Source organism: Lontra canadensis, unplaced genomic scaffold (genome assembly GCF_010015895.1).
Source record: "Lontra canadensis isolate GAN:19392208 unplaced genomic scaffold, GSC_riverotter_1.0 scaffold3, whole genome shotgun sequence".
Lineage (NCBI taxonomy): Eukaryota > Metazoa > Chordata > Mammalia > Carnivora > Mustelidae > Lontra > Lontra canadensis.
Genome location: NW_022630997.1, coordinates 38,503,906 through 38,526,176, shown reverse-complemented (window position 1 = coordinate 38,526,176; position 22,271 = coordinate 38,503,906). Strand labels below are relative to the sequence as shown.

The window sequence follows — 22,271 nt, the reverse complement described above, 5'->3', positions numbered from 1 at the left end:
AGTATTCTCTGCAAAGTTTAGAACAAGAATAATGAGTTTGCTAAGATATCACAGTAAGGATGCTTACTTCTCCCTTCTTGAGGTCATGACAAGAACCAGCAGCCCATCTTTCAAAGGTGAAAGGGGGTGTTCGTTTCCTAGCTAAGTCGAGTGTTAACCTCCAAGTGTGCAATTGAGACGTGTGCAGGGGTAGTGTGAAGGACGCCTGCGGGGCTCTAGGCTCACTCCTTCACCCCCTCTCACTGGACTCTGGAAACTACCAGGAGATAAGGCACTGACTACCTGACCCTGACTGAGGAAACTCCACAGTGCTGTCGCCTGTGACCCAACCCCATCTCCCACCAAAACTGGCCCCCAAAGCGGAAGTCTGAAAAGGTAGGGAAAACAAGACATGCGCACCCAGAACTGATCACTCAGTGAGATTAAAATAAAGACCCTTCTCTTACTACTGTCAGGCCCTTTGAGTCCTCCCCTCCCCCAAGGCACAAGATGATGGAAGTTTGTTGAATTTCCAGAGATTAAAAACAGCAGTCAGAAAGCTTCCTTCCGGGGCGCCTGGGTGGCTCACTGGGTTAAGCCACTGCCTTCGGCTCGGGTCATGATCTCGGGATCCTGGGATCAAGCCCCGCATCGGGCTCTCTGCTCAGCGGGGAGCCTGCTTCCTCCTCTCTCTCTCTCTGCCTCTGCCTGCTTGTGATCTCTCTCTGTCAGATAAATAAATAAAATCTTTAAAAAAAAAAAAAAAAGAAAGCTTCCTTCCCCTCATCAGCTGGGAAAAGCTGGACGCTTTCTTTGTTGTCTCCCTGTCAGAGCAGCTAAGCTCCAGGATGGGAGTAGCGGGAGAAACTGGGACCATCAACTTGGTGCTAAGTGGGAACACCTCCCAGTTCTGGATTTCTGTCACCCAAAACAAGCCCTGTTTTCTATCATTTCCCAGCTGGGCTGGGTTATAATTCTGCACCTAGGACGTGGCCCAAGCAGGGTTTGGTGGGCTCCCTGGGAGGGAAGCTAGGTCAGCATTTATAGCTGGAGGTGGGGGTTAGGGGGATGCTTGGGACAGGTGTTAAAGAGTCTCCTACTAAATGCAATCATCTAGGTGCCTGGTGGCTCAGTTGGTTAAGGATCTGCCTTCAGCTCAGGTCATGATCCCAGGACCCTGGGATCAAATCCCATGTCAGTATCCTCCGTTTCCCTCTGCCTGCCACTCCCCCTGCTTGTGCTCATTCTCTCTCTCTATTTCTCTCTGTCAAACAAATAAATAAAATCTTTAAAAATAAAATAAAATACAATTATTTAGAGGCATGTTCCCCACCAATGAGTGTGACCAAGCCTGACCAGCATCCCCCAAACCAAAGCTCATGACCGCTGCCCTTGTGACACCTCATGCCCCTGGTGTAGCAACAAGGATACAGCAAGAGGGAACACGGAACCAGAGCAACACAAACACCCAGGGGGCCACCAAGCCGCCACGATGCCGCTGATGGACAAGTCGCTACAGCACATCTGCCCGAGAATAAACTTCTAACCAACACCGTACGTCACCATGGGCAGGAAGCAGCTTCCTGCACGGCACTTGGCACTGCCAGCTCCCTCCGGCTCTCAACTGGGACTCCCTCTCCGCTACTCAGTAAGGGGAGAAGAGGCTACCTCCTCCCCACAGACTACCACCAGGAGTGTGCAGCCCTGCACCATCACGGGGCATCAACACGAGCGCCGGCTCTAGCCAGGCCCCCACGCTGTGTGGACTGGGGCAAGTGCTTTCCACTTTCTGGGCCTAATGTCCTTGTTTATAAAGCAGGAAGAATGATGAGTATGAGGGCCAAAGGAGTAAAAAGAGGTCAATGTCCAAGGACAAAGCCAGACACAGGGCAAACACCCTAGGATCAAGTCCTGCCTCAGGCTCCTTGCTGGGCAGAGTCTGCTCCTCCTTCCCCTGCTTATTCTCTCTCTCTCTTTCTCTCTCTCTCAGACAAAAAAAAAAAAAAAAAAAAAAAAAAAAAAAAAAAAAAAAACTTAAGGGAAAAAAAAAAAAAAGATCCCAGGGTTCCTGGGATCAAGGCCAGCAGTCGGGCTCCCTGCTCAGTGGGAGGACCACTTCTCCCTCCGCCCCTCCCCCTTATGCTCTCCCTCTCTCTAATAAATAAATAAAATCTTAAAAAAAAAAAAAAGTTGGAGGAGGGGGCGCCTGGGTGGCTCAGTGGGTTAAAGCCTCTGCCTTTGGCTCAGGTCATGATCTCGGGGTCCTGGGATCAAGCCCCACATCGGGCTCTCTGCTCAGCGGGGAGCCTGCTTCCCCCTCTCTCTCTGCCTGCCTCTCTGCCTACTTGTGATCTCTGTCAAATAAATAAATAAAAATCTTTTTAAAAAAATCAGAGGCCCCCTTTGTCCTCTTCCACCATTCTGCCTGGACTCAGCCAACTCCAATCCAACCCTGGCCTTCCCTGTAGGTGTCTCATTCTGAGTCACAAAGAACAAGCCGGAGCACTCGGTATGTGCCTGGTATCCCTCCAGCCCGCCCAGACCTTCTCAGAGTCCTCACTACCAGCTACCTGCACATGAGCAGCACATTGTCAGCACACCTCAGGAGAGATGGAGAGAGGGCACTCTGTGCAAGGCGCCAACCCTCGGTAGGCATGTCCGCCCCGGGGAACACAGAGCCCATTCATTCACCAAATGCTCAACGAGCACTGTGCTAGGAGGTCCTGTGAGTGCAGCAGAGAAGGAGAGACGGACTCCCTGCTCTCATGAAGCTCACAGGAATAGCGGGGAGAAGAACAGAGCTAAACTAATAAATGTGAACTGCATCAGGTCATAAGCACACTACGGAGGGTGACTGGGGTGGGGTGGACAGGTGGCTGTTGTGGTACAATGCGGGGCGGGGGGGGGGTAGTCTCTCTGAGGTCACATTTGAAGAGAGACCTAAAGGAAGTACAGAGCGTCTCAGGTAGAGGAATGCAAACCATACCTGCAATCCACCCCCTCCCTAAACTTCCCTGGATATCAAAGGGACTGATGGAAATGAGTCAGTCGGATAGGGAGAGCCATCAACGAGCACTAGGCATCTTACATGTCTGAGCTCAAGCTTTTCTTGAATGCACTAATTACCACATTCTGACTACTCATAGCAGCTGATATTTATTGAGCACTTGTCACAGCGAAGGTACTATTTATATGGATTATTTCATTTACTCATCCCAACAACACTATTAGAAATGGACTAATAACTCATTTTCTAAATGGTGAAATACAGGCTCAGAGAGACTAAGTAACTCACCCACATCCCCAAAGCTACTAAGTGATGAATCCAGGTTCAAATTAAGACTCTAGCCCCGTATTACTTCCTTTCTACCAGGGTCAGAAAAAACGAAAGTCACAAGTACCTTGTCCCAACAGAGGGTGGGAGCAGCCATCCCCCTGCTCAGGTGAGGAGAAGCACTTAAGAGTCACAACTGATGGGTTAGAAACTCTGATGGGGCTGTGCCAGAAAGCGGCTTATGGGCCAGCTTTTTGCACTGTGGCCAAAATTAGCTTTCCAAGAGTGGGAGGGAAGAAGAGAAGCAAGAGAAAGACAGGTTCCAGTCATCTCTGCCATACCTCAGCTGCCAGCCTTGTCCTCCTGTCCTGGCTTCAACCCCTCCAACCCTGTCACTCTTCCGACCACCAGCTCATCCTGGTCCACTCAAGGGAGACCAGCACAATCTCTGGATACAGAGCCAGATAAATATTTCCATCCTGGCTTAGAAGGCAGCAAATAGAATGAACCAGTGGGGTTTGGGGAACCTGCTCATGACTCCAATGCTCAGACTGAAGGCAAAAGAACTCCAGAATGTCTCCCCCCTCTGTCCCCTTAATGCCACGTCATCCCCCAAATGGCCATTTTCCATTCATCACACTTCAGGGTAGACAGAGGAGTCACCCAGAGGAAACGATGGCTCTGGGAACAGCCCAAGTCTCAGGGCGTAAGGGGTGAAGTAGGCAAGGAAGTGATACCAGCCTGCACAGATCAGGGACACTCAGCCCACAAAGGCCAGAGAGGAAAGCTCTTGCTCTCACCAGCAATGAGCTGCTGCCTCTGCCCCTTTTCCTTCAGCAGCAACAACAGCACCCTCCCCATTGCTTTGCGTGGTGCCCCCAAAAATACTGACCACCAGGGTGCCTGGGTGGCTCAGCCAATTAAGCATCTGTCTTCAGCTCAGGTCATGATCCCGGGGTCCTGGGATTGAGCCCCACATTGGTCTCCATGCTCAGCAGGGAGTCTGCTTCTCCCTCTCCCAGGTCATGAGCGCTCTCTCAAATAAATCAATAAAATCTGGAAGGAAGGAAGGAAGGAAGGAAGAAAGGAAGGAAGGAAGGAAGGAAGGGAGGGAGGGAGGGAGAGGAAGGGAGGAAGAAAGAAAGAAGAAAACTACTGACCACCACGCTGGGAAGGAGAAAACTACTAACCACCACGCTGGGTCCCCATGAGTCTGAGACCATGGAGAACTGCTTATCTCCCCTCCACACAACCTTCCTGCTGAATTTGAACCCACCAGGAACCTGGCCACAGGGAGGGGAGGTACAAAGTGCACAGGGCACAGGACAAACGGCACAGGATCAGAAGCTGGATGGACCGGGGTTCTCCCTGGTTTGGTCACCTACTAAGAGATGGCTGAGGCGAATTATTTTCCTGAGCCTCAGCTTCTTCATCTACACACCAGAGCTATAAAAAGTCTTTATCTGTATCTCACAGACTGTCGTGCTGGTGAATAAATTTACAGGTGCCGAAAGTGCTTTGCTGCTCACAAACACAAACCTGCCCGAGACCCATGTGCCCCTGCTCCCTGAAGCCCCTGTGCACTATTCCCAGCTGCCTTCACCCCCTCCTCACTGCTGGCCTCTTCTCTTCTAGAAACTCCTCCTTTTCCAGTACTCTTATTCAAAACACAATGCTGCAACAAAACACAAGGAAATGAGTAAAAAGCAAGGACTATGTTAGATGCCAACAACTCAGTGCATTCCCTCTCAGAAGTCCCATGACCTATTTTGCAGAAATAGCAAGACCCACTTGAAAATTAAAATGGAGTCTCAAGGAACCCCAAATAGCTAAAACAATTGTAAAAAAGAATGAAGGCAGGGGACTCACACTTCCTAATTTCAAACCTTGCTATGAAGCTACAATAATCAAAACAGTGTGATACCAGCACAAAGACAGGCAAATGTACCAGCAGAAGAGAAATAAACCTTCCCACAAATGCTCAAATCACCCTGACAGGGGCCAGCGCTAGTCAATGAGAAAAGAACAGACTTTCCAAGAAATGATGCTGGGAAAACTGGATATCCACATGCAAAAAAGTGAATTTGGACCCTTATCTAAAACCACAGACAAAAATTAACTCAAAATTAATCCACATCCTGAAGATCAGAGCTAAACTTATAAAACATGATTAAATATAGGGCTTCAAGACATTGAATTTGGCAATGATTTCTTAGATATGACACCAAAGTCATGGGCAACGAGAGAGAAAGACATAATGGGCTTTATGAAAACGTTAGAATTTTATACACTGAAAGGCACTACCATCAGAGTGAAAAGGCAGCCCACAGAATGGGAGAAAATATTTGCAAGTTACATATATGATATATGATCAAGGATTAATATCAGACTATATAGAGAACTCCTAAAGCAATTTTTAAAAAAAACCTGATTCAAAAAGAGGCAAACGAGGGGTGTCTGGGTGGCTCAGTCAGTGAAACGTGCAACTCCTGGTTTTGGCTCAGGTCATGATCTCATGAGGTCATGGGACTGAGACCCAAATTGGGCTCCTTGCTGGGCACAGAGCCTGCTAGAAAGTCTCTCTCCCTCTGCCCTCCCCACCCCCCAACACATGCGCACGTGTGCTCTCTCACTCTCTTTCTTTTCAAAGGTTTTATTTATTTCAGAGAAAGAGAGTGTATGCATATGAACGTGGAAGGGAGTGAAGAGGGAGAGGGAGAAGCACTGAGCTTCCCTTCCACTGAGCAGGGAGCCCAAAGTGGGTGTCGATCCCAGAATCCTGAGATCATGACCTAAGCTAAAGACAGACGCTTAACGAACTGGGCCACTCAGGCGCCCCTCTCTCTTAAGGAAAAAAAAAAGGCAAATGACGAATACTTGGGACAGACATTTCTCCGAAGAAGATATACAGCCAACAAGCACATGCAAAGATGCTCAACATTACTCATCCTTAAAGAAATGCAAATCAAAGCCACAAGGAGCTACTCCCTCTGCCAGCTTGGGGTGACTACCATCAACAAAGCAGAAAGTAACAAGTGTGGGTGACACATGTGGAGAGACAAGAACCCTCCTGTGCTGCTGGTGGGAAGGTAAGACGGTATAGCCACTGCGGAAACTAGTATGGCAGTTTCTCAAAAAATCAAAAATAGTATTATCACAGGATTCAACAAATCCACTTTTGGGCATATACCCAAATAAACTGAAAGCAGGGTCTCAAGGAGATATTCCTATACCCATGTCAACAGCATTACTCACAATATCTAAAACATGTGAGCAACATGAGTGTCCATTGCCAGATGAACAGATAAGCAAAATGTGGGACATGTGTATGCTGTCGTGTTAGCCAGCCTTAAAATGCTAGGTAAGTCAGGGGCACCTGGGTGGTACCTTCAGTTGAGCATCCAACTCAGTTTCGGCTCAGGTAATGACCTCAGGGTCATGAGATCGAGCCCTGCGTTGGCTTCCACACTCAACACAGAGACTGCTTAAGATTCTCTCTCTTGGGACACCTGGGTGGCTCAGTCAGTTAAGCGACTGACTTCGGCTCAGGTCAAGACCCAGAAGTCCTGGGATCGAGCCCCAAACCGGGCTCCCTGCTTGGCGAGAAGCCTGCTTGCTTCTCTCTCTCTCCCTCTGCCCACAGCTCCCCTTGTTTGTGTTTTCCCTCTATCTGTCCAAAAAAAAAAAAAAAAAAAATTCTCTCTCCCTCTCCCTCAACTGCTTGTGTTCCCTAAAGTAAATAAACAAAATGTTGGGGGGAAAAAAAGCTAGGAAATTGGGACATGTTATACAACACGGGTGAGTATTGAGGACATTATGGTAAATGAAATAAGCCAGTCACAAGAAGACAAATCCTGTAATTCCACTTATATGAAGTACTTGAAGGAATCAAAATCATAAGAGACAAAGTAGAATGGTGATTATCGGGGGCTGGGGTGAAGGGAAAAATGGGGAATTACTGCTTAATGGATATAGTTTTATTTTTGTAATTTTTCTAAAGATTTTATTTATTTATTTGACAGAGAGAGAGATCACAAGCAGGCAGAGAGGCAGGCAGAGAGAGGGGGAAGCAGGCTCCCCACTGAGCAGAGAGCCCGATGCGGGACTCAATCTGAGGACCCTGAGATCATGACCTGAGCCGAAGGCAGAGGCTTAACCCACTAAGCCACCCAGGCACCCCATAGCTTCATTTTTGCAAGATGAAGAGTTCTGGAGGTAAATGGTAGGGATGGTACAACATTATGAATGTGTTAATACCACTGAACTCTATATTTAAAAATGGTTAAGATGGTAAATATTGTTCTACGTATTTAGCCATCAAAAAAAAAAAAAAAAAAAGACAAGGGCTTTATTTCCCTCTCTATTATAGTTACCCAAAATCCTTGGGGACAGTTTGGGACTAACACAGTCTCCGTGGGAGACATCCCACAGCGCCTGGAAGACATCAGTGGTAAGCCCACAGCCACTACCCTGGCAATGTGAAGCCCTCGGGTCAGAAAGAAGCGAGGGAAAGGGGCGGGCCAGATCTAGGACTTCCTAACAGGCAACCACACGGTAAGTATTGTTCTAGGCACATACAAAATCCTGGGACAGACACTCTGCAAGGATAGGGAAAGGAATAAAAATTTCTGGAGGAGACACGGAGACCACTCAGGGGTACAGGACAAGCAAGAAAATGAGATCTTCTAGACAGCAATGGGGTAGAGAGTGGTCAGAGTACTGGTCTGCAGCACCAAATGCTGGGGTAGGACACAGAAGGCAAAGAAATGTCTGATGTGGCCTTCTGGAGGTCAACAGGGCTCTGCCAGTTAAATAAGGCAATTGACTGTCTCCGGTTTCTCCACCAGAACTGAACTTGGATCCGACCAGAAAAGGCAAGAGGTTCACTGTGAAAGAACCGCCATGTCTTGTGACAACTGCCCGAAGCGTTGTATTAAAAGAGCTTGAGGCCACACCTGCACCTGTCGGGGAGGAAGCCCATAATGGATTAGCTAGGTCTGCTGAGGGCAAGATGGGAAGGCATGCACCATCTCCACCTGGTGGGCTCCTAAGGGCCAGTCAGCAAGAATCGCTATTTCAGGAGTGCCTGGCTGTCTCAGTTGGTGCAGCATTTGACTCTTAATCTCAGGGTCCTAAGCTCAAACCCCTGTTGGGTCTAGAGACTACTTAAAAATAAAATTTTAGAAAAAACAAAAAAGTTGGGGGGTGGGTCTATGTGGCTCAGTCAGTTGAGCATTGGACTCTTGATTTTGGTTGGTCCTGAGATCAAGCCCCACCTAGGGCTCTTTGCTCAGCTGGGGCCGGGCGGGGGGGCCGCGGGGGGGGGGAGGCACAAGGTGTGCAGGGCATTGTCTGTTTGAGATTCTCTCCCTTTGTTCTTGCATGTTCTCTTACTCTCTCTAAAATAAACAAATCTTTAAAAACAAAAAAAGAAACACTATTTCATGGTGCTCAGTTCTTAGCAAGCTTACTGTAATTTTTTTCAAAAGATGTTATTTATTTGAGAGACAGAGAGAGAGAGAGAGAGCGCACATGAGCATGGGGAGGGACAAGCAGACTCCCCACTGAGCAAGGAACCCAAAGTGGGTCTTGATTCCAGGATCCTGACAACATGACCTGAGCCAAAGTCAGATGCTGAACCAGGTGCCCCACAAGGTTAGCATAATTGACTACCAATTGGAATTAACTCTAAAATCCAATCTGTTTCTCCATTCTTTAAATGACCAGGACCAAAAGGGCCCTCAGGGAAAAATAAAAGGACAGTGATCTCCCATGTATTCTTTTCTTTTGAGGTCCTGAGAAATAGAGAATGTAAAGAAGGGTTTGGCCCTTCAGGGGGTTCTGGGAGCCAAAGCAAATGATTTTCCTATCCAAGAAGAGGGAGGGGCACCTGGGTAGCTCAGTCAGTTAAGCCCTTCGGCTCAGGTCATGATCTCAGGGTCCTGGGATCAAGTCCCACTTCCAGGGCTCCCTGCTGAGCAGGGAGCCTGCTTCTCCCTCTGCCCACCCTCCATGTGCACACTGGCATTCTCTCGCTTTCTCTAATAAATAACATCTTTTAAAAAAGAAAAGAAAAGAGCCCTAGGACACTTAATGCACCCTCCCTCTTGAATGAGGGGACACCATACAGGAGGGTTCACCCTTTGTTTACACAGCGCCTTGTGTGGATTTTAAAAAGGTGACCTCCAGAAGTGGGTGGAAAGAATCCATTCCTGAAACCGCAGGGACATTTTACACTGTATTACAAAAAGGACAGCTGCATGTACTCACCCGCAGTCACACAGGGGTGAGGAGGGGTGAGGAGTTTCTCAACACCTGTGGTTACAGACCCAGGGCACCAACGCACTCAGGCAGTGAGTGCTCCTCTCTGACGCCACCCCACCTCCCACCAAATAAGGGGAAACACCTCGAACAAGTTTCCCCCAAAAAATCCTTCCATAATGTCCCAATTTCACACCTACTATTTCAGTGAATCTGGTGCTTCCATTTACCTTCAACCTGAGCGCATAACCAATCTCACGTCCTAATGTCCAGGAAATATTACCATGGTCATTCTTCCCTCAAATGCAGAAAGCCACCCACCTGGGGCAGAATCTGGCCACAAAGGGTCTTCAAAGTGCCCCAGGTCAACCCCAGGAAACGGGGGAGGAAACCAGAGAAGTATTTCAAATGCACAAAGGGATGTGGGTTATCTTTCATACACAGGCGGCCCTCAGGAGAGAAAGTAACAAGATCTTGAGTAACAAGAGAAAATATTTCAACAGAGAAAAAGCCAAAATCCACATCCATGACCACAGAGAACAGCAAATGAAGCCAAAGTGGACCAGCCCCCGAAAATCCCAATCTTCTCCTAGCTCCTGGTCCACTGGCCATCAGCTAGGAGCCCTGAGAGCAAAAAGACCCAAGGATACCCCCATGCCTGCATCACTGTGCCTGCTCTCCCTAAACCCAGCACAAGGCAAACAGTGCAAGTTTGAAGAGTGAGTGTTGGATCCCCATTTTCCAATTACCTTCAGTTGTGTCAGAGCTCACGAGGACCCCTGTCCTGCCTGGCCCTGACATTATGCAGATGTCCAGAGGAAGCACGACTGAGCCAGGTCACACGGACAGCTGGAGAGTGGAGACAGTGCCAAGGCCAGCTTCAGACCCCTCCATCACTATAGAACCATGCATAATAGAAATAATAGCTGTGAAGGGCTGAATTGTGTCCCCCCCAAAATTCACAGTTTAAGTCCTAAGCCCTAGTACCTCAGCATATGACTGTTAGAGATAGGGTAAAAGAGGTATTAACTTAACATGAGGTCAGTAATCTGGGCCCTAATCCTTATAAAAGGGGGAAGTCTGGACACAGACATGAGCGCACACAGAAGGACACAAAGACAGTCATCTACAGCCATGGGGAGTGGCCCAAGAAATCCCCGGCCAACACCTTCATTGGAGCCTTCTAGCCTCCAAGACTGTGAGACAATAAACGGCTGGGGTTTGAACCCCCCTGCGTGGGCTACTTTGTTATGGCACTATCACAGTTGTGACTGTGCCAGGCTCTGGGCTCCTTTTCTAATACAGACACCCAGTATAGTGCCAGCCATGAAAAACCATCAAATTCTGTTATCTTACTTAAATTACACGGTGCTCCAGGAAAGAGGTATTGCTATTATTCCCAATTTACAGACAGGGGCCCTGAAACTCAGACAGATTAAGGAACAAGATCACTTAGCTGCACTCACCTCCAAGCCCTGCCCCTTTAACTATGGCCAAACTGCCTCTAAAACAAACCCCTCGGCGGACCCTCACCCACTCAGCAGTCATAATATGATTCCCAGAAGGGCCCCACCCCCCAGATGACCAATCTCTGAGGCCACTGAGCCTTCTTCCCCAGCCCTGGGCCCCCAGCAAATACTCAGGTTTAAGGGAACTCAGGCTTTCTACCTTGTTACAGTTCTTGGATCTACCCCCCACCCTTTTTTTTTAATGAGCATTGCTTTGATAATCAGAAAAAAAATTATTCTTAAGGAAAAAATGTTAACACAGTTAAGGAATTCTGTAGAATCTTCAGGCTGTGAGCAAATAAGTAATCAAAAGGCATATATTTGGAACGACTATTAAGAATAAAAAGGGGATTGGGCACCTGGGTGGCTCGGTAGGTTAAGTGTCTGCCTTTGGCTCAGGTCATGATCCCAAGGTCCTGGGATGGAGCCCTGCATCGGGCTCTTTGCTCAACGGGAAGCCTGCTTCTTTCTCCCCCTCTGCCTGCTGCTCCCCAGCTTGTGCGCTCTCTGTGTCAAATGAATAAATAAAATCTTAAAAAAAATAAAATAAAAAAATAAAAAGGGACTTAAGAAAAACAAAACAAGCAGCCCTTGCCAGCATGCTATCCGCTGAGATAAGATAAGGGACTCAAGGGGCAGAAAGGAGAAGACCCCCAAGATCAACAGTCCCAGGCAGGTCATCTCCAGAAAAACATCCATTTTTAAAAGCATGTTCCATTTCAACACATTTCAGAAAAACAAAGAAGAGACCTTGAGGGGCAGACAAGCAGGCTCCAAAGCCACTCACAGCGTGCGTGCCTGCAGCTCAGGCCGCAGTCGCCCGTGGCTGGCCAGTGATCTTCATCGGAAAAATTCAGATCTCAACTGACAGACGGGGCTCAGACAGGGGGCTACCATCAGCATGCAGCCCAGCCAAGTGCTGATTTTCACATTTCCTGCAGCCTGCTGGGCCCCCAGCTTCTTAGTCAAAATGGAAAGTATCAGACAGGATTTTGTGCAAATAGGCACTTTCCTTGGGGGCAAACATTCTGAGTCTACAACTTGTTCTTTCATTTTCCGAGCTTTCTGTCCACAGCAACTACATCAAAGATGAGAGAGGGGGGCGGGGAGGGTGGCTGGGAGCACTGGGAGAGCAGAGCAAACTCAGAGTGCAGGAGCTGGTTGAGTTACCAAAAGGCGAAATGCAGCAGGAGCCTATAGGCTCAGCCCCCCACAGTCCCAGAGAAATGACCATGCCGGGCCCCTCCTCCTGCAGCTCCTTTGTGCATGTCCCCATCTCTGTTAGCCCATCTTGCCTCCAGATGACCTGAGAGAAAATATGAAAGAATATACCAAAAAAAAAAAAAAAAGTTTCAAGGTGGGGAGCAACAAAACTATGAGGACAGAGGAAAAGAAGCAGAATTCCCATCTGAATGGGGTTAGAGGAGTGGGTTAAAACTATTACTAATGCTCATTGGGCAAAAGTGTTGAATGCAGTTTTAGTTAACGATACCAATTCTTCTGGAACCATTTTTTTTTTCAAGATTTTATTTATTTATTTGAGAGAGAGCACAGGAGTGGGGGTGGGGGGTGGTGGCGAGCAGAGGGAAAGGCAGATTCCCCACTGAGCAGGGAGCCTGATGCAGGGCTTGATCCCAGGACCCTGGGATCATGACCTGAGTAAAAACCAAGAGTCAGATGCTCAACCGACTGCGCCACCCGGTGTCCCTGGAGCCATTTTAAAGGGCCAGCCACTTTTTTATAGTAAGATCATTCCCCGGAGCCTCATCCAATAGCCTCAGAACAGAGCTAGGCATGTGCCCAAATTCACCTTTCTGTAATCACCATGTGTGGGGCAAGTGGAATTCTGAGGCCAGGACTTCTGGCAGGACCAGCCCAGCCCCTACTACTCAATACATCTTCCTCTCAAGTTCCATACTTTAAACCCAATTAAACCACATCACCTAATGTTTACCAAGTTCGGTGTGTGGTCTTTTGAAATGTGTGGTTATGGTATGTTTGGGGCTTGTGTTTGGGTGGGAAAGTGATGGAAGGATTCCTTCAAGATACCTAAAGAATTGCCAAAATTGAAACATTCCAATCTCCTTGAGTCTCATTTCCCCTCTGGTGGCATCTCAAGGAGATGGTAAAAACCCAGCCATGAAGAAGGGTGAGAGCTCCTAGGGGACCTCCCAGGCCTCTGCCAGGTAAAAGAATCCATGAAGTCTCTTGATACAGGCACTAGAAAACCACTGGAAAACACTGTCTTCAACAGCAACCAAAAGAGGAGAGGAATGCAACTCTGTGCCCCACACCCCCATCATCAAGGAAATGGGTCCACTACAGGCCCCCCAGCTCAGAGCTAGCTGCCCTGGGCCCCACCCAGTCCAGCAGGCCTGCGTGTGCAACCACCTCGCCCATGCTGACGGCCACTCTGTCCACCAGCTCACCACAAAGGCCACTTGTTTCCCATGAGTGCCCAGAACAGTGGCTCAACCAGTTGGCCCAGTCGGGTACTGTGGTCCTGGTAGATGGGTGTGACAAGGACTCACTGTGACCTCAACAGACAATTAGCAAGGCAGTGTCAAGTTACCAAGCACCTGCCCGGCTAGGAGGCTGTAGGATTCAGCTTCCAGGGCCAGGAAGGGTCAGGCAGGGTCAGCTCCAGGCTATTTCGCCTCCACCTCTGTCCCTCAACACTAAGCATCAGGTCCTCTGACACTGAGGACTCACAAGGAGTCACAGGAATAACAGAGCAGCTCTTGGGGTGCAAGGTAAAAGAGTGCAGTTCTCCAAGGGGGTACTTGGAAATGTGTAGGGACATGGTCCAGTAGATGCATGATGGGGAGGGGCACCACCAGCCCCCCACGGGTGGAGGCCAAAGATAATGAGCATCTGAAAAGTGTGGAAAGATCCAAAAGCCAACAGCCCTGCTGAGACAAGCAAGGTCAATCCCAGGTCTCCCAGCTGCTAACCACACCTGAACCACCACATTCAGCACAAAACCACAGCAAACGAGACGAAAGAACCGAGAGTTGCAAAAAAGGAGTAAGTAAAGCTCTGGAGGAACAGACTACTGTCTTTACATGCCCAAAGGACGATGATGAGGAAAAGGAGAAACTCGGAGACAGACTGCAGCCGAAAACCAAGAGGTAACAACTGGAAGGATCCACCAATGAGAAGGGCAAGCAGCTTCTCGAGGTGGGGTGCCCCCACCTTGCTGCCACTGAGCCACCACAGGAGGCCACCCAGCAGGACTGCACGGCATATTCAGCTGCTGGGAACTCCTGTCCATGAGAGCCACACAGGTGCCCACATCCACAATCCAGGCACCCCTCAGAGCTCAACCGTTGCATCAGCCTCCTGATTCACCTCGTGTCTCTAGGATCCCAGCTCCACGACCAGCCACTGCGGACAAGGTCCCTAACACCTGTCCACTCCTCCACTTCCTCATCTGCAGAAGCCTGGGAGGATGAAGAGAATAGCAAGTGTCCAGTGTCTCAACAGCAGAGCCACTCCCAGATTTTGGAATATCAAGGAGCACCAATCCCCAGAGTGCTCCCAGAGCCCAGCTGGGCCATCTCCCAGCTCCCCGCAATCGCTGGCTACAAAACAAAGCCTGCCTTGAGGCTGGCATTCAAGGGTCTTCAAGGACTGAGCCCAGCCTATCCTTGCCCCTACTGCTCCCCACCACCACCCAGCCCACTGGCCAGGCTCTAGGGCCACTTGCTTACCATTCCCTGCATGTGCCCATGGGTTCTACCCCATCCCCACCGCCAGCACAGTCCTAGCCATACCTCCAGGTCCAGCATTAGAGGAGACCTCTCCAGGGAGGCCTCCCAGATCCCTCCAGCTGGAAATCACCTGTTCTGCCATTACCCTGCTTGTACTTGCTCATGGTTCTAACAGACGTCTGCCAGCCCAGCCCACAAGGCAAAGGACCTGGGCCGGCATCAGGGTGCATGGTCAGTGCAGTCTTACAAACCCACACCCGGCTTCATGCTCTTCTGTCATCGTCTTGATCCTTAATGATTTATGAGCAGGGGCCCTCTATTTTCAATTTGCACCAGGCTGCAAATTAAATATCCAGTCCTGATGATGACTTCCCAAGAAGAGGCTTTTGTTAACCTCTATACTGCCCCCAGCACCCGGAAGTAAGTGTTAACACAGCAGGGATTCAGTGAGGGAGGAGAGGAGGTGAGAGTCCAGGTATCTGTGTTCTGCCAATAGTGAACGTACACCCCAGCCAGGCTGGGCAGTTCGCTCGCACACAGCAAGCTAGCCTTCCCCTCCCTCCTCCTGCCCCACAGTGCTCACACAGCAGACAGAGCGATGCCCCTCCACTCATTCTCTAGGCCCCCATTCCCCTCCAGTCCCCACCACATACACATCACTCCACAGGACACCATGAAAAAGGCTCTTGGACCCAACTGAAAAGAGAGCATCTCAGTGCCTCTTCTTAATGAGACACTGGTTTGCTGAAAAACTCACTGTCCGAGGAGCGTTGAGGACACGGGAGCACAGGCTCAGGAGGCATCTAGCTCTACCACTCACTGACTGTATGAGCCTTAGTGTAGGGCCGAGAAAGAGGTTACTCCAGGGGACAGACCCCTGGAATCTCCCCTTCCAACTTGACCGTCCTTCAAACCTGGTCGCAGGCCTACCCCCTGCTGCGGCCTGGTTCAGGGACTCGGGGTCACAGTGACCTCACCCCGCTCCCACAGTCTGTGCATGTGGTACCCACAAGCCCAGACTCGGTACAGACACACATATCGGCCTGATGTGGCCTTGGGAACCAGGATGCTTCATTAGGACACCCGGCCAATGGACTCACACCCAGTCCAGGCTCCGATCTGAAGGAGCACATCTGACACGTGCCCTCAATCCCTCCCTACCCAGTGACCTACAGCAGTCTGCTAGCACTGGCACAGAGCCATACGCCAAACCAGCTTATGAGAAAAACACTCCCTGGCCATACAAAACACATGTATTTGGCCCATTGGAGAATGAGTAATTGTTTGTGAAAAGAGATACAGAACCCAAGAGACCCTCCTCTCTCCATCTGACTTGAGAGCACCTTAAACAAAATTTTGGCTGATGCTAGGTGTGTTTTAGCCCCCAGGATAACTCTCCTTTCACAAACAGAGAATGTAGAAGACAGAAGGGACCCCGAATAACATGTACTCCAATGCACCCATTTGACAGATGGAGAAACTGAGGTTCTGGCAGAGTCAGGACTGCGTACCTCCACGCTCCCAGAGCACACCCTGCTCTGCTGGGCACCGCACCTGCCCACTGCATCAGCATAGACTCTTCACAAGCTACCACCCACACCGCACGGTGAGCTCCCCATGACCGGGGTGTTACCGCCTTCATGTCTGTGGCTCCAGCATCTCCCACAGGACCAGGCAAGCATCTGTGCTCGGTAAACAATCACTGAACACACAAATGACCCACAGAGGTACTCCAGCCTCAGAGTTGGGCAAACAAAGCCGAATCTCGTGCCCTGGCTTCCTGCTCTCCTCTCAGACTGAACACAGTGCTGGGCAACTGGGTGAAGAAACAAAGAGCCTCCAAGCGCCAAGAATAGTGTGCAGCATGCAGTGGGTTAGGGACGCTGCGGGGTTTAGAGAACCGGCCTGGAGGCTGCACCTGCTTCCACCCCTGCCTCTGACACGCGTGTGCGGGTCATGCGACCACAGGAACAGCCCGCTCTGAATGGAGGATCGACAAATCTCACCTTGTCTGCCTGCCTGCGCCAGAGCAAGGCGAGAGAAGGAAACTGCACGGGCACTGAGGACCAGGCACCAGTGGGACTGAGATCCCCGATGATGCCGCATCTCCCCACGTCCCAGCTCCTCATGCCTCCTGTGACCCTGGTAGGCGGCAAGAACACAGACCGCATCAGCCTACTGTACAGCTAGGAAAATAAGGTAAAGAGAGGCTGTGCTAGTCCCTGCAGGGCTCCCTTCACTCTAACAACTGTCCTGGGGCGGGGAAGGCTTCCAGGAATGCCTGCCCCCAGGCAAGCCACACCCGCCAATCCCATATCTCTCTGGGCAGCAACTCCTGGCTGTGAACCGCTAAGTCCACAGCCAGTCCCTGGATGCCACAGGGAAGTACCAGCTGTGGACCATCCCAGGCCCTGGGGCAGAAGGACTGAAGTCCAAGGAAGCTCAGATGGTCAAATAAAAAATAACCAAAGAATAACCACACCCTATGGACTAGAAATCACTGCCGACGCCCTTACCTGCTTTACCAATTCTCACTGGAGAAAACATTACTAATGGCAATGGGGAGAGGGGATGACAGCTTTAGACCCCATCTACCCCCTGAGCGTAAGCTGAGGAGCATCCCCAACCCCCGCCATCTCCTTTTCCTAACATGGCCATATCTTGGGTCCTTCCCCCAGATAGACTGATTTCTCAATCCCTCGGGCAACTAGAGCAAGTAGGCAAAAACTTTTTTTTTTTTTTTAAGATTTTATTTATTTGAGAGAGAGAGCAAGGGTGGGATGAGGGGAGGAGAGGGAGAGGGAGAAATAGACTCCTCACTGAGCAAGGAATCCAACATGAGACTCAATCCCAGGACCCTGAGATCATGACCTGAGCCAAAGGCAGAGGCTTCACCAACTGAGCCACCCAGGTGCCCCAAAACCTCTGTTTCTAAACTGCAGGCCACTGACCAAAGGCTTTTGTACAAGGAGCTGTGGGTGGAAGTCGAGGCAGAACAGCCATGCCCACCGTATGCACCAGTGCGTGGTGGCTACCATCTCTATCAGAAACTGAGAATCTGAATCGTGCCTTGCATGTGTATAAGGACACACACACACACATACAAAACGGATCGGATGTCGGCGGGGGTGGTCAGTGTCCCCAAGTGGTCACCAGCGTGAGCTCTGAAGCCTACCCGCCTGCTGGGAGTCCCAGCTCAAACACGTTCTGTGTGACTTGGGGCACCTTCCTTAACCTCTCTGTGCTGCACGTTCCTCTCCCATAAAACAGGGATAATAAAAGAGCCTACCTCCCAGGGTTTCTGTGAGGATGAAATGAGATAACATTTGGCACGATGTTTGGCATATAATCAAAGCTCCATTTTCCCCCAGCACAATGTTAATGGGGTTGCCTCTGGGATTTTGTGTGCCTTTCCTTTTTCTTCTTCATTAATTGAATTTTCTACATGAATGTGTGTGCTTTATTGTCAGTAAAGAATAAAGCTTTTTTTTTTTGAGATGGGGTAAGAAGAACAACTCATAATCCCAAGTAACCCTTTCCTCGAAACACAGTCCTAAAGCAGCCTTCTCCTTGCCAGTCTGTTTTTGGGGATCTTCTTGAGGGCAGGCCCTGACTTTTCTGCTCCCTGATTCTCACTGTATCTCTTCTCTACCGGTGCGCACCCAGTAAGGCTCAAGCCGGACCTCGTCCCAGAAGCTCCTCCCCGGGGGCGCACACTGCAGCCTTCCTGCTCTGGAACGCCACCTTTCCTTTCTCTTGCCCTCCCCTCTTTGGTGCTTGCCCCCCAACCCAGTCCTGAGCAGGCTTGTCATATACCAGTCTCCAACAGCTCCCAGGAGGATGAGCCTGCCAACAGCACTCCCCCCGCCCCCCACCATGGACATTCTTAAGGACAGGCCCACCTCCTTCCATGGCAATTTCAAAGCCACTCACCCAACTTCTCTTGGATCGTCTCGACAACCCTATTGTAGATGAAGGGTTCAGGGAAAGGGATAAGACAGCCCCACAGCTGGACTTAAAACCAGTCTGACCAATTCCAATCAAGGACCCATTCTCAGTTCTGAGGGAGACCTAGAGCAGGCCCTCCACCAACTGACCCTCGGGCCAACTGAGAGGCCTGGCTCTGTAAGGCCAGAACCACGCTGGCCTGCCTCCCTCCCTCCCACCTCCTGTCACGCCTATCCCTCCTCCCCCATCTTCAGGACATCCTTCCTCCCCTCGCTGGGCTTTGATACTGGGGCAATCCCCCCAACCTGCTGCAGCGATCAGCCCTTCTGAGGGTGTCCAGAGCTAAGGAGGCCAGTGACCCCACACTAAGAGGGGAGAGAGGAGAGGGAGATTCTGATTGTAGAAGACACCACTAGTTTTTCTCTGTTTTATGTCAAATGACCTGTACCACTCCAGGCAATGGTATATTTGAGCCCTGGGTACTTAAAAGAATTTAGCAGGACAGCTTAAAATGTCCAGACTTGGAGGTGTCAGATTTCATAAACCAAAGAAATTCAGAACACATATGCGGACTTCAAACCGGGACACTGGAAAAGTCTCTCCCATGCTGAGACCACAGATTCTGTTTAAATTAAAAAAAAAAAAAGGAGAGGTGGATCTCCCAGTCCCCTTCCATGATTCCAGAACTCTAAGACTGCCTAAGGGATATCAGTGAGTAACATACATACGTCTGCATCTGTGTTACAACACTATGTTCTAACAAAGATGGGTCAATCCTGGATAACCAAGTTTATAATCCATGTTTTTAAAATAACATTAGCATAACAACCAAATACAGGTTTATTATAGCCTTGATTTTTAAAAAATCTATAAAGGCATGTTTAGGACAAATGAGGGAGACTTGAAAAGGACTGCAGAGTAGAACGTACTGTATTGGCATGGAATTCCTCAGGTAGTGCAAGAGTGGTGGTGTGTCACGTGGGAATGTGTCCTGGCTCCCACGTGACACACGCTTCAGTGCTCATGGGTGAGGTGTCCTGATGTCCACCATTTTTCCCCAAGCAAATCAGTAGAAACAATCATATCTGAGTATACAGGGAGTGACCGAATGAAAAAGCAAATGTGGCAGGCTGTTTCCCACTGGTGAATATAGGTGAAGACAGTACAAATGTTTTTTGTACTATTCTTTGGACTTTCCGCGCATCAGAAAACTTACAAAACAAAATGTCAGGGGAAAAAACAGTGATGTTAGAAATTTGCTTAAAACAAAAATATGAAAAAAAAGGCTCATGATACCACTGTCTAGATAATTCTTTAAAATTGTTGCTATTTAATTGCTGATTTAAAAAAAAATAGATGAGTAATGCTGCATGTTTTACCTACCCAAGAAGGAAAATACTCTAAGAGCATTTTTTCTCTTAATAAATGAATGTTTAGGCAAATAATACATAAAGAAAAAAGTCTATTGTACCGTTTTTTTTTAATGGTACAATGACTTAAAAAAAAAAAAAAGGAGGGAGGGAGAGAGGAGGGAGAAATAGATTCCCAAAATGAGGGTCTGTCCAAAGATAAGCACATGGGAAAAAGCCTGGAAATATTTTACCAAAACATTCTGGCCCCCTTGCCTGCATGTTACCTGAAGGCACGGGAACTTCTGGGCAGGGCTCTCCTCTCCAACTCCACTGCCCATGGGCAGCACAGCCACCTGGGGTTACTCAGAGAGCCTCAGGAGCCCTGTGACCACCAACTCAGGGTCCAAGGGCATGGGCCCACCCAAGACCACTCAGGGCCATGCCAACTCGGAAGGAGCACCTTCCTCCCCACATGAAGAGAGAACAAGGAAAGCAAACTCTGCTGGATTGTTCATTAGGACTTTAAAACCTGTCCCCAGAGGGAGACGGAGGCAGAGGTGCCATCTGAGGAGGGCAGTCCTAGCAAAAGGAAGGAAATGACTGGAGGGCAGCAAGAGGAGAGGCAGAGGTACCCAGCAGCAGGGGCTGGGAGCACCCGCACAGAGCTCACCATGGCCTGGTGATTACAGCCAGCAAAGGGCCGCTCCTCCTGCCAACAGAGTTATCTTTTAATCCAACCCCCGGATGACACCATCTGGCACCAGCAGAGGAGCCGCTCCGGAGGGCACACAAGTCACGAGGCCGGGCCCCGGGTCTCTCCTTTCAGGCTGGGGCTTGCTCCTTGTTCCCGAGGAAGCGGGGCTCCTGCCCCTCCGAGGCCTGGCTGTCGACAAGCCTGTACACGCCTGAGAGGGCGAGGCAGGCGGTGAGGAAGGGCCGGGAGCTGCTGTGCTCTGCAGGGTCGCCAAACGCCACATGCAAAGACAGGAGGAGGGAAGGCGCTCTCACTGGGCACACGGGTCTCGTGCCAGCATGAGGCAGCGGTTCTAGGATCTTCTTTCCACCCAGATGTGGCAAAGAGGTCTGCGATCCCAGAACAGCTGCGTGGACAGGCTGTGGCGGGCTGCCTGGGATTCACAGCAAGAGGAATTCTGGGGGCAGGCAAGGCCAGCAAGACCACTGAGACTGACTGGCGAGGTCCTGCCCAGGACCTGCACCCCTGCATGTGCTCTGATAACTCATGGACCAGCCCGGAGTTCTGTGCCACCTGCCAGGCTGACTTCTGAAGGCCTGCCCTCATTTACAATACAGTAGCGACACTCTCTAAGACCCAGTGTGCTCATTCGCATCGCCCTGCAAGGGGCTAGCTCTGTGCCTGCCCCTGTGAAGACTGTGGGAGAAGAAGGCATGGGGGAGGTAGGGACAACAATTGGGAAGTCTGGAGGCTGGCAGGGAGGGGAGGGGAGGCAGGTAGCCCCTCTCCCTAGGAGGTGCAGGCTCGCCTTCCCCCACTCCCGTAGCAGCCCTAGCAGGCAATCATCCAGGCTCTCCCAGGCTCGGAAGCACATCACCTCCAAAGGCAACCATCCCGTCCCTGACCAGTTCTTTGTGCCCAGTGCTCTTTCTTGTGGGCAACTAAAACCTACCAGCTGGAACTGGTAGCCAAAACTCCAAATCTAACAGCTGCTCCATTTCCTGCCACCACTCTGCGGTGTGCCCTGTGAATTCCAACCATCAGGGGTGAAATCCTGACTTGCTAGCTTGGGACTCTGAGCAAGTAACTTCCCCTCTCTTTGCCTCAGTTCCCTCATCTATAAATGGGGACAATAACAGCCTCTCATCTTCTGGTGGTTGGGACGAGTCCCGAGACATCAACAAAAGCTCCCTAGCACACACCAGAAGTGGTCAGTAAATGTGTACTATGGTTACACTATGGCTGCCATCACGCCAACTGTCGCCATCGTGACCCATCCCACAGGATCTAACCCAGCCTTTCTTATGACCAGACTCGAGCCCCACAAGTATCCAGTTCTGTAGCTTCCCTTAGGGTTATCTGGCTCCCTGCGAACACACTTCACACTCTACTCTCTCCTGGCAAAACCTCTGCCCAAAGCTCAGGCAGGCCATCCCAGCAGCCCACTGGAGCTGGCAGACAAGAAATCCAAAAGGAGATCATGTGAGGCAGGATTCTTCTCACTCCTCCCAGTCTTGGCCTGCGTCTCTAGCCTAACCACCC

At 50.0% G+C, this 22,271-nt stretch overlaps 1 protein-coding gene across 4 annotated transcripts in view; it reads right to left on the bottom strand.

Annotated features, from left to right (window-relative positions):
* The window catches only part of DLG5 (discs large MAGUK scaffold protein 5), a 116,152-nt gene that overhangs the window by 73,440 nt on the left and 20,441 nt on the right, over positions 1 to 22,271 (bottom strand). The window contains exon 1 of one of the 4 annotated variants that reach the window (XM_032839063.1): positions 13,414 to 13,432. The exons of 2 other annotated variants lie outside the window; for them this stretch is intronic. Coding sequence is in view for 1 of the 2 variants with exons in the window: in XM_032839053.1 (XP_032694944.1) it covers positions 10,264 to 10,315 (52 nt within the window). In the remaining variant the exon portion in view is untranslated. Of the gene's footprint in view, positions 1 to 10,263; positions 10,331 to 13,413; positions 13,433 to 22,271 lie in introns of those variants that run through there. One more of the 4 variants, XM_032839053.1, reaches the window with a different exon arrangement.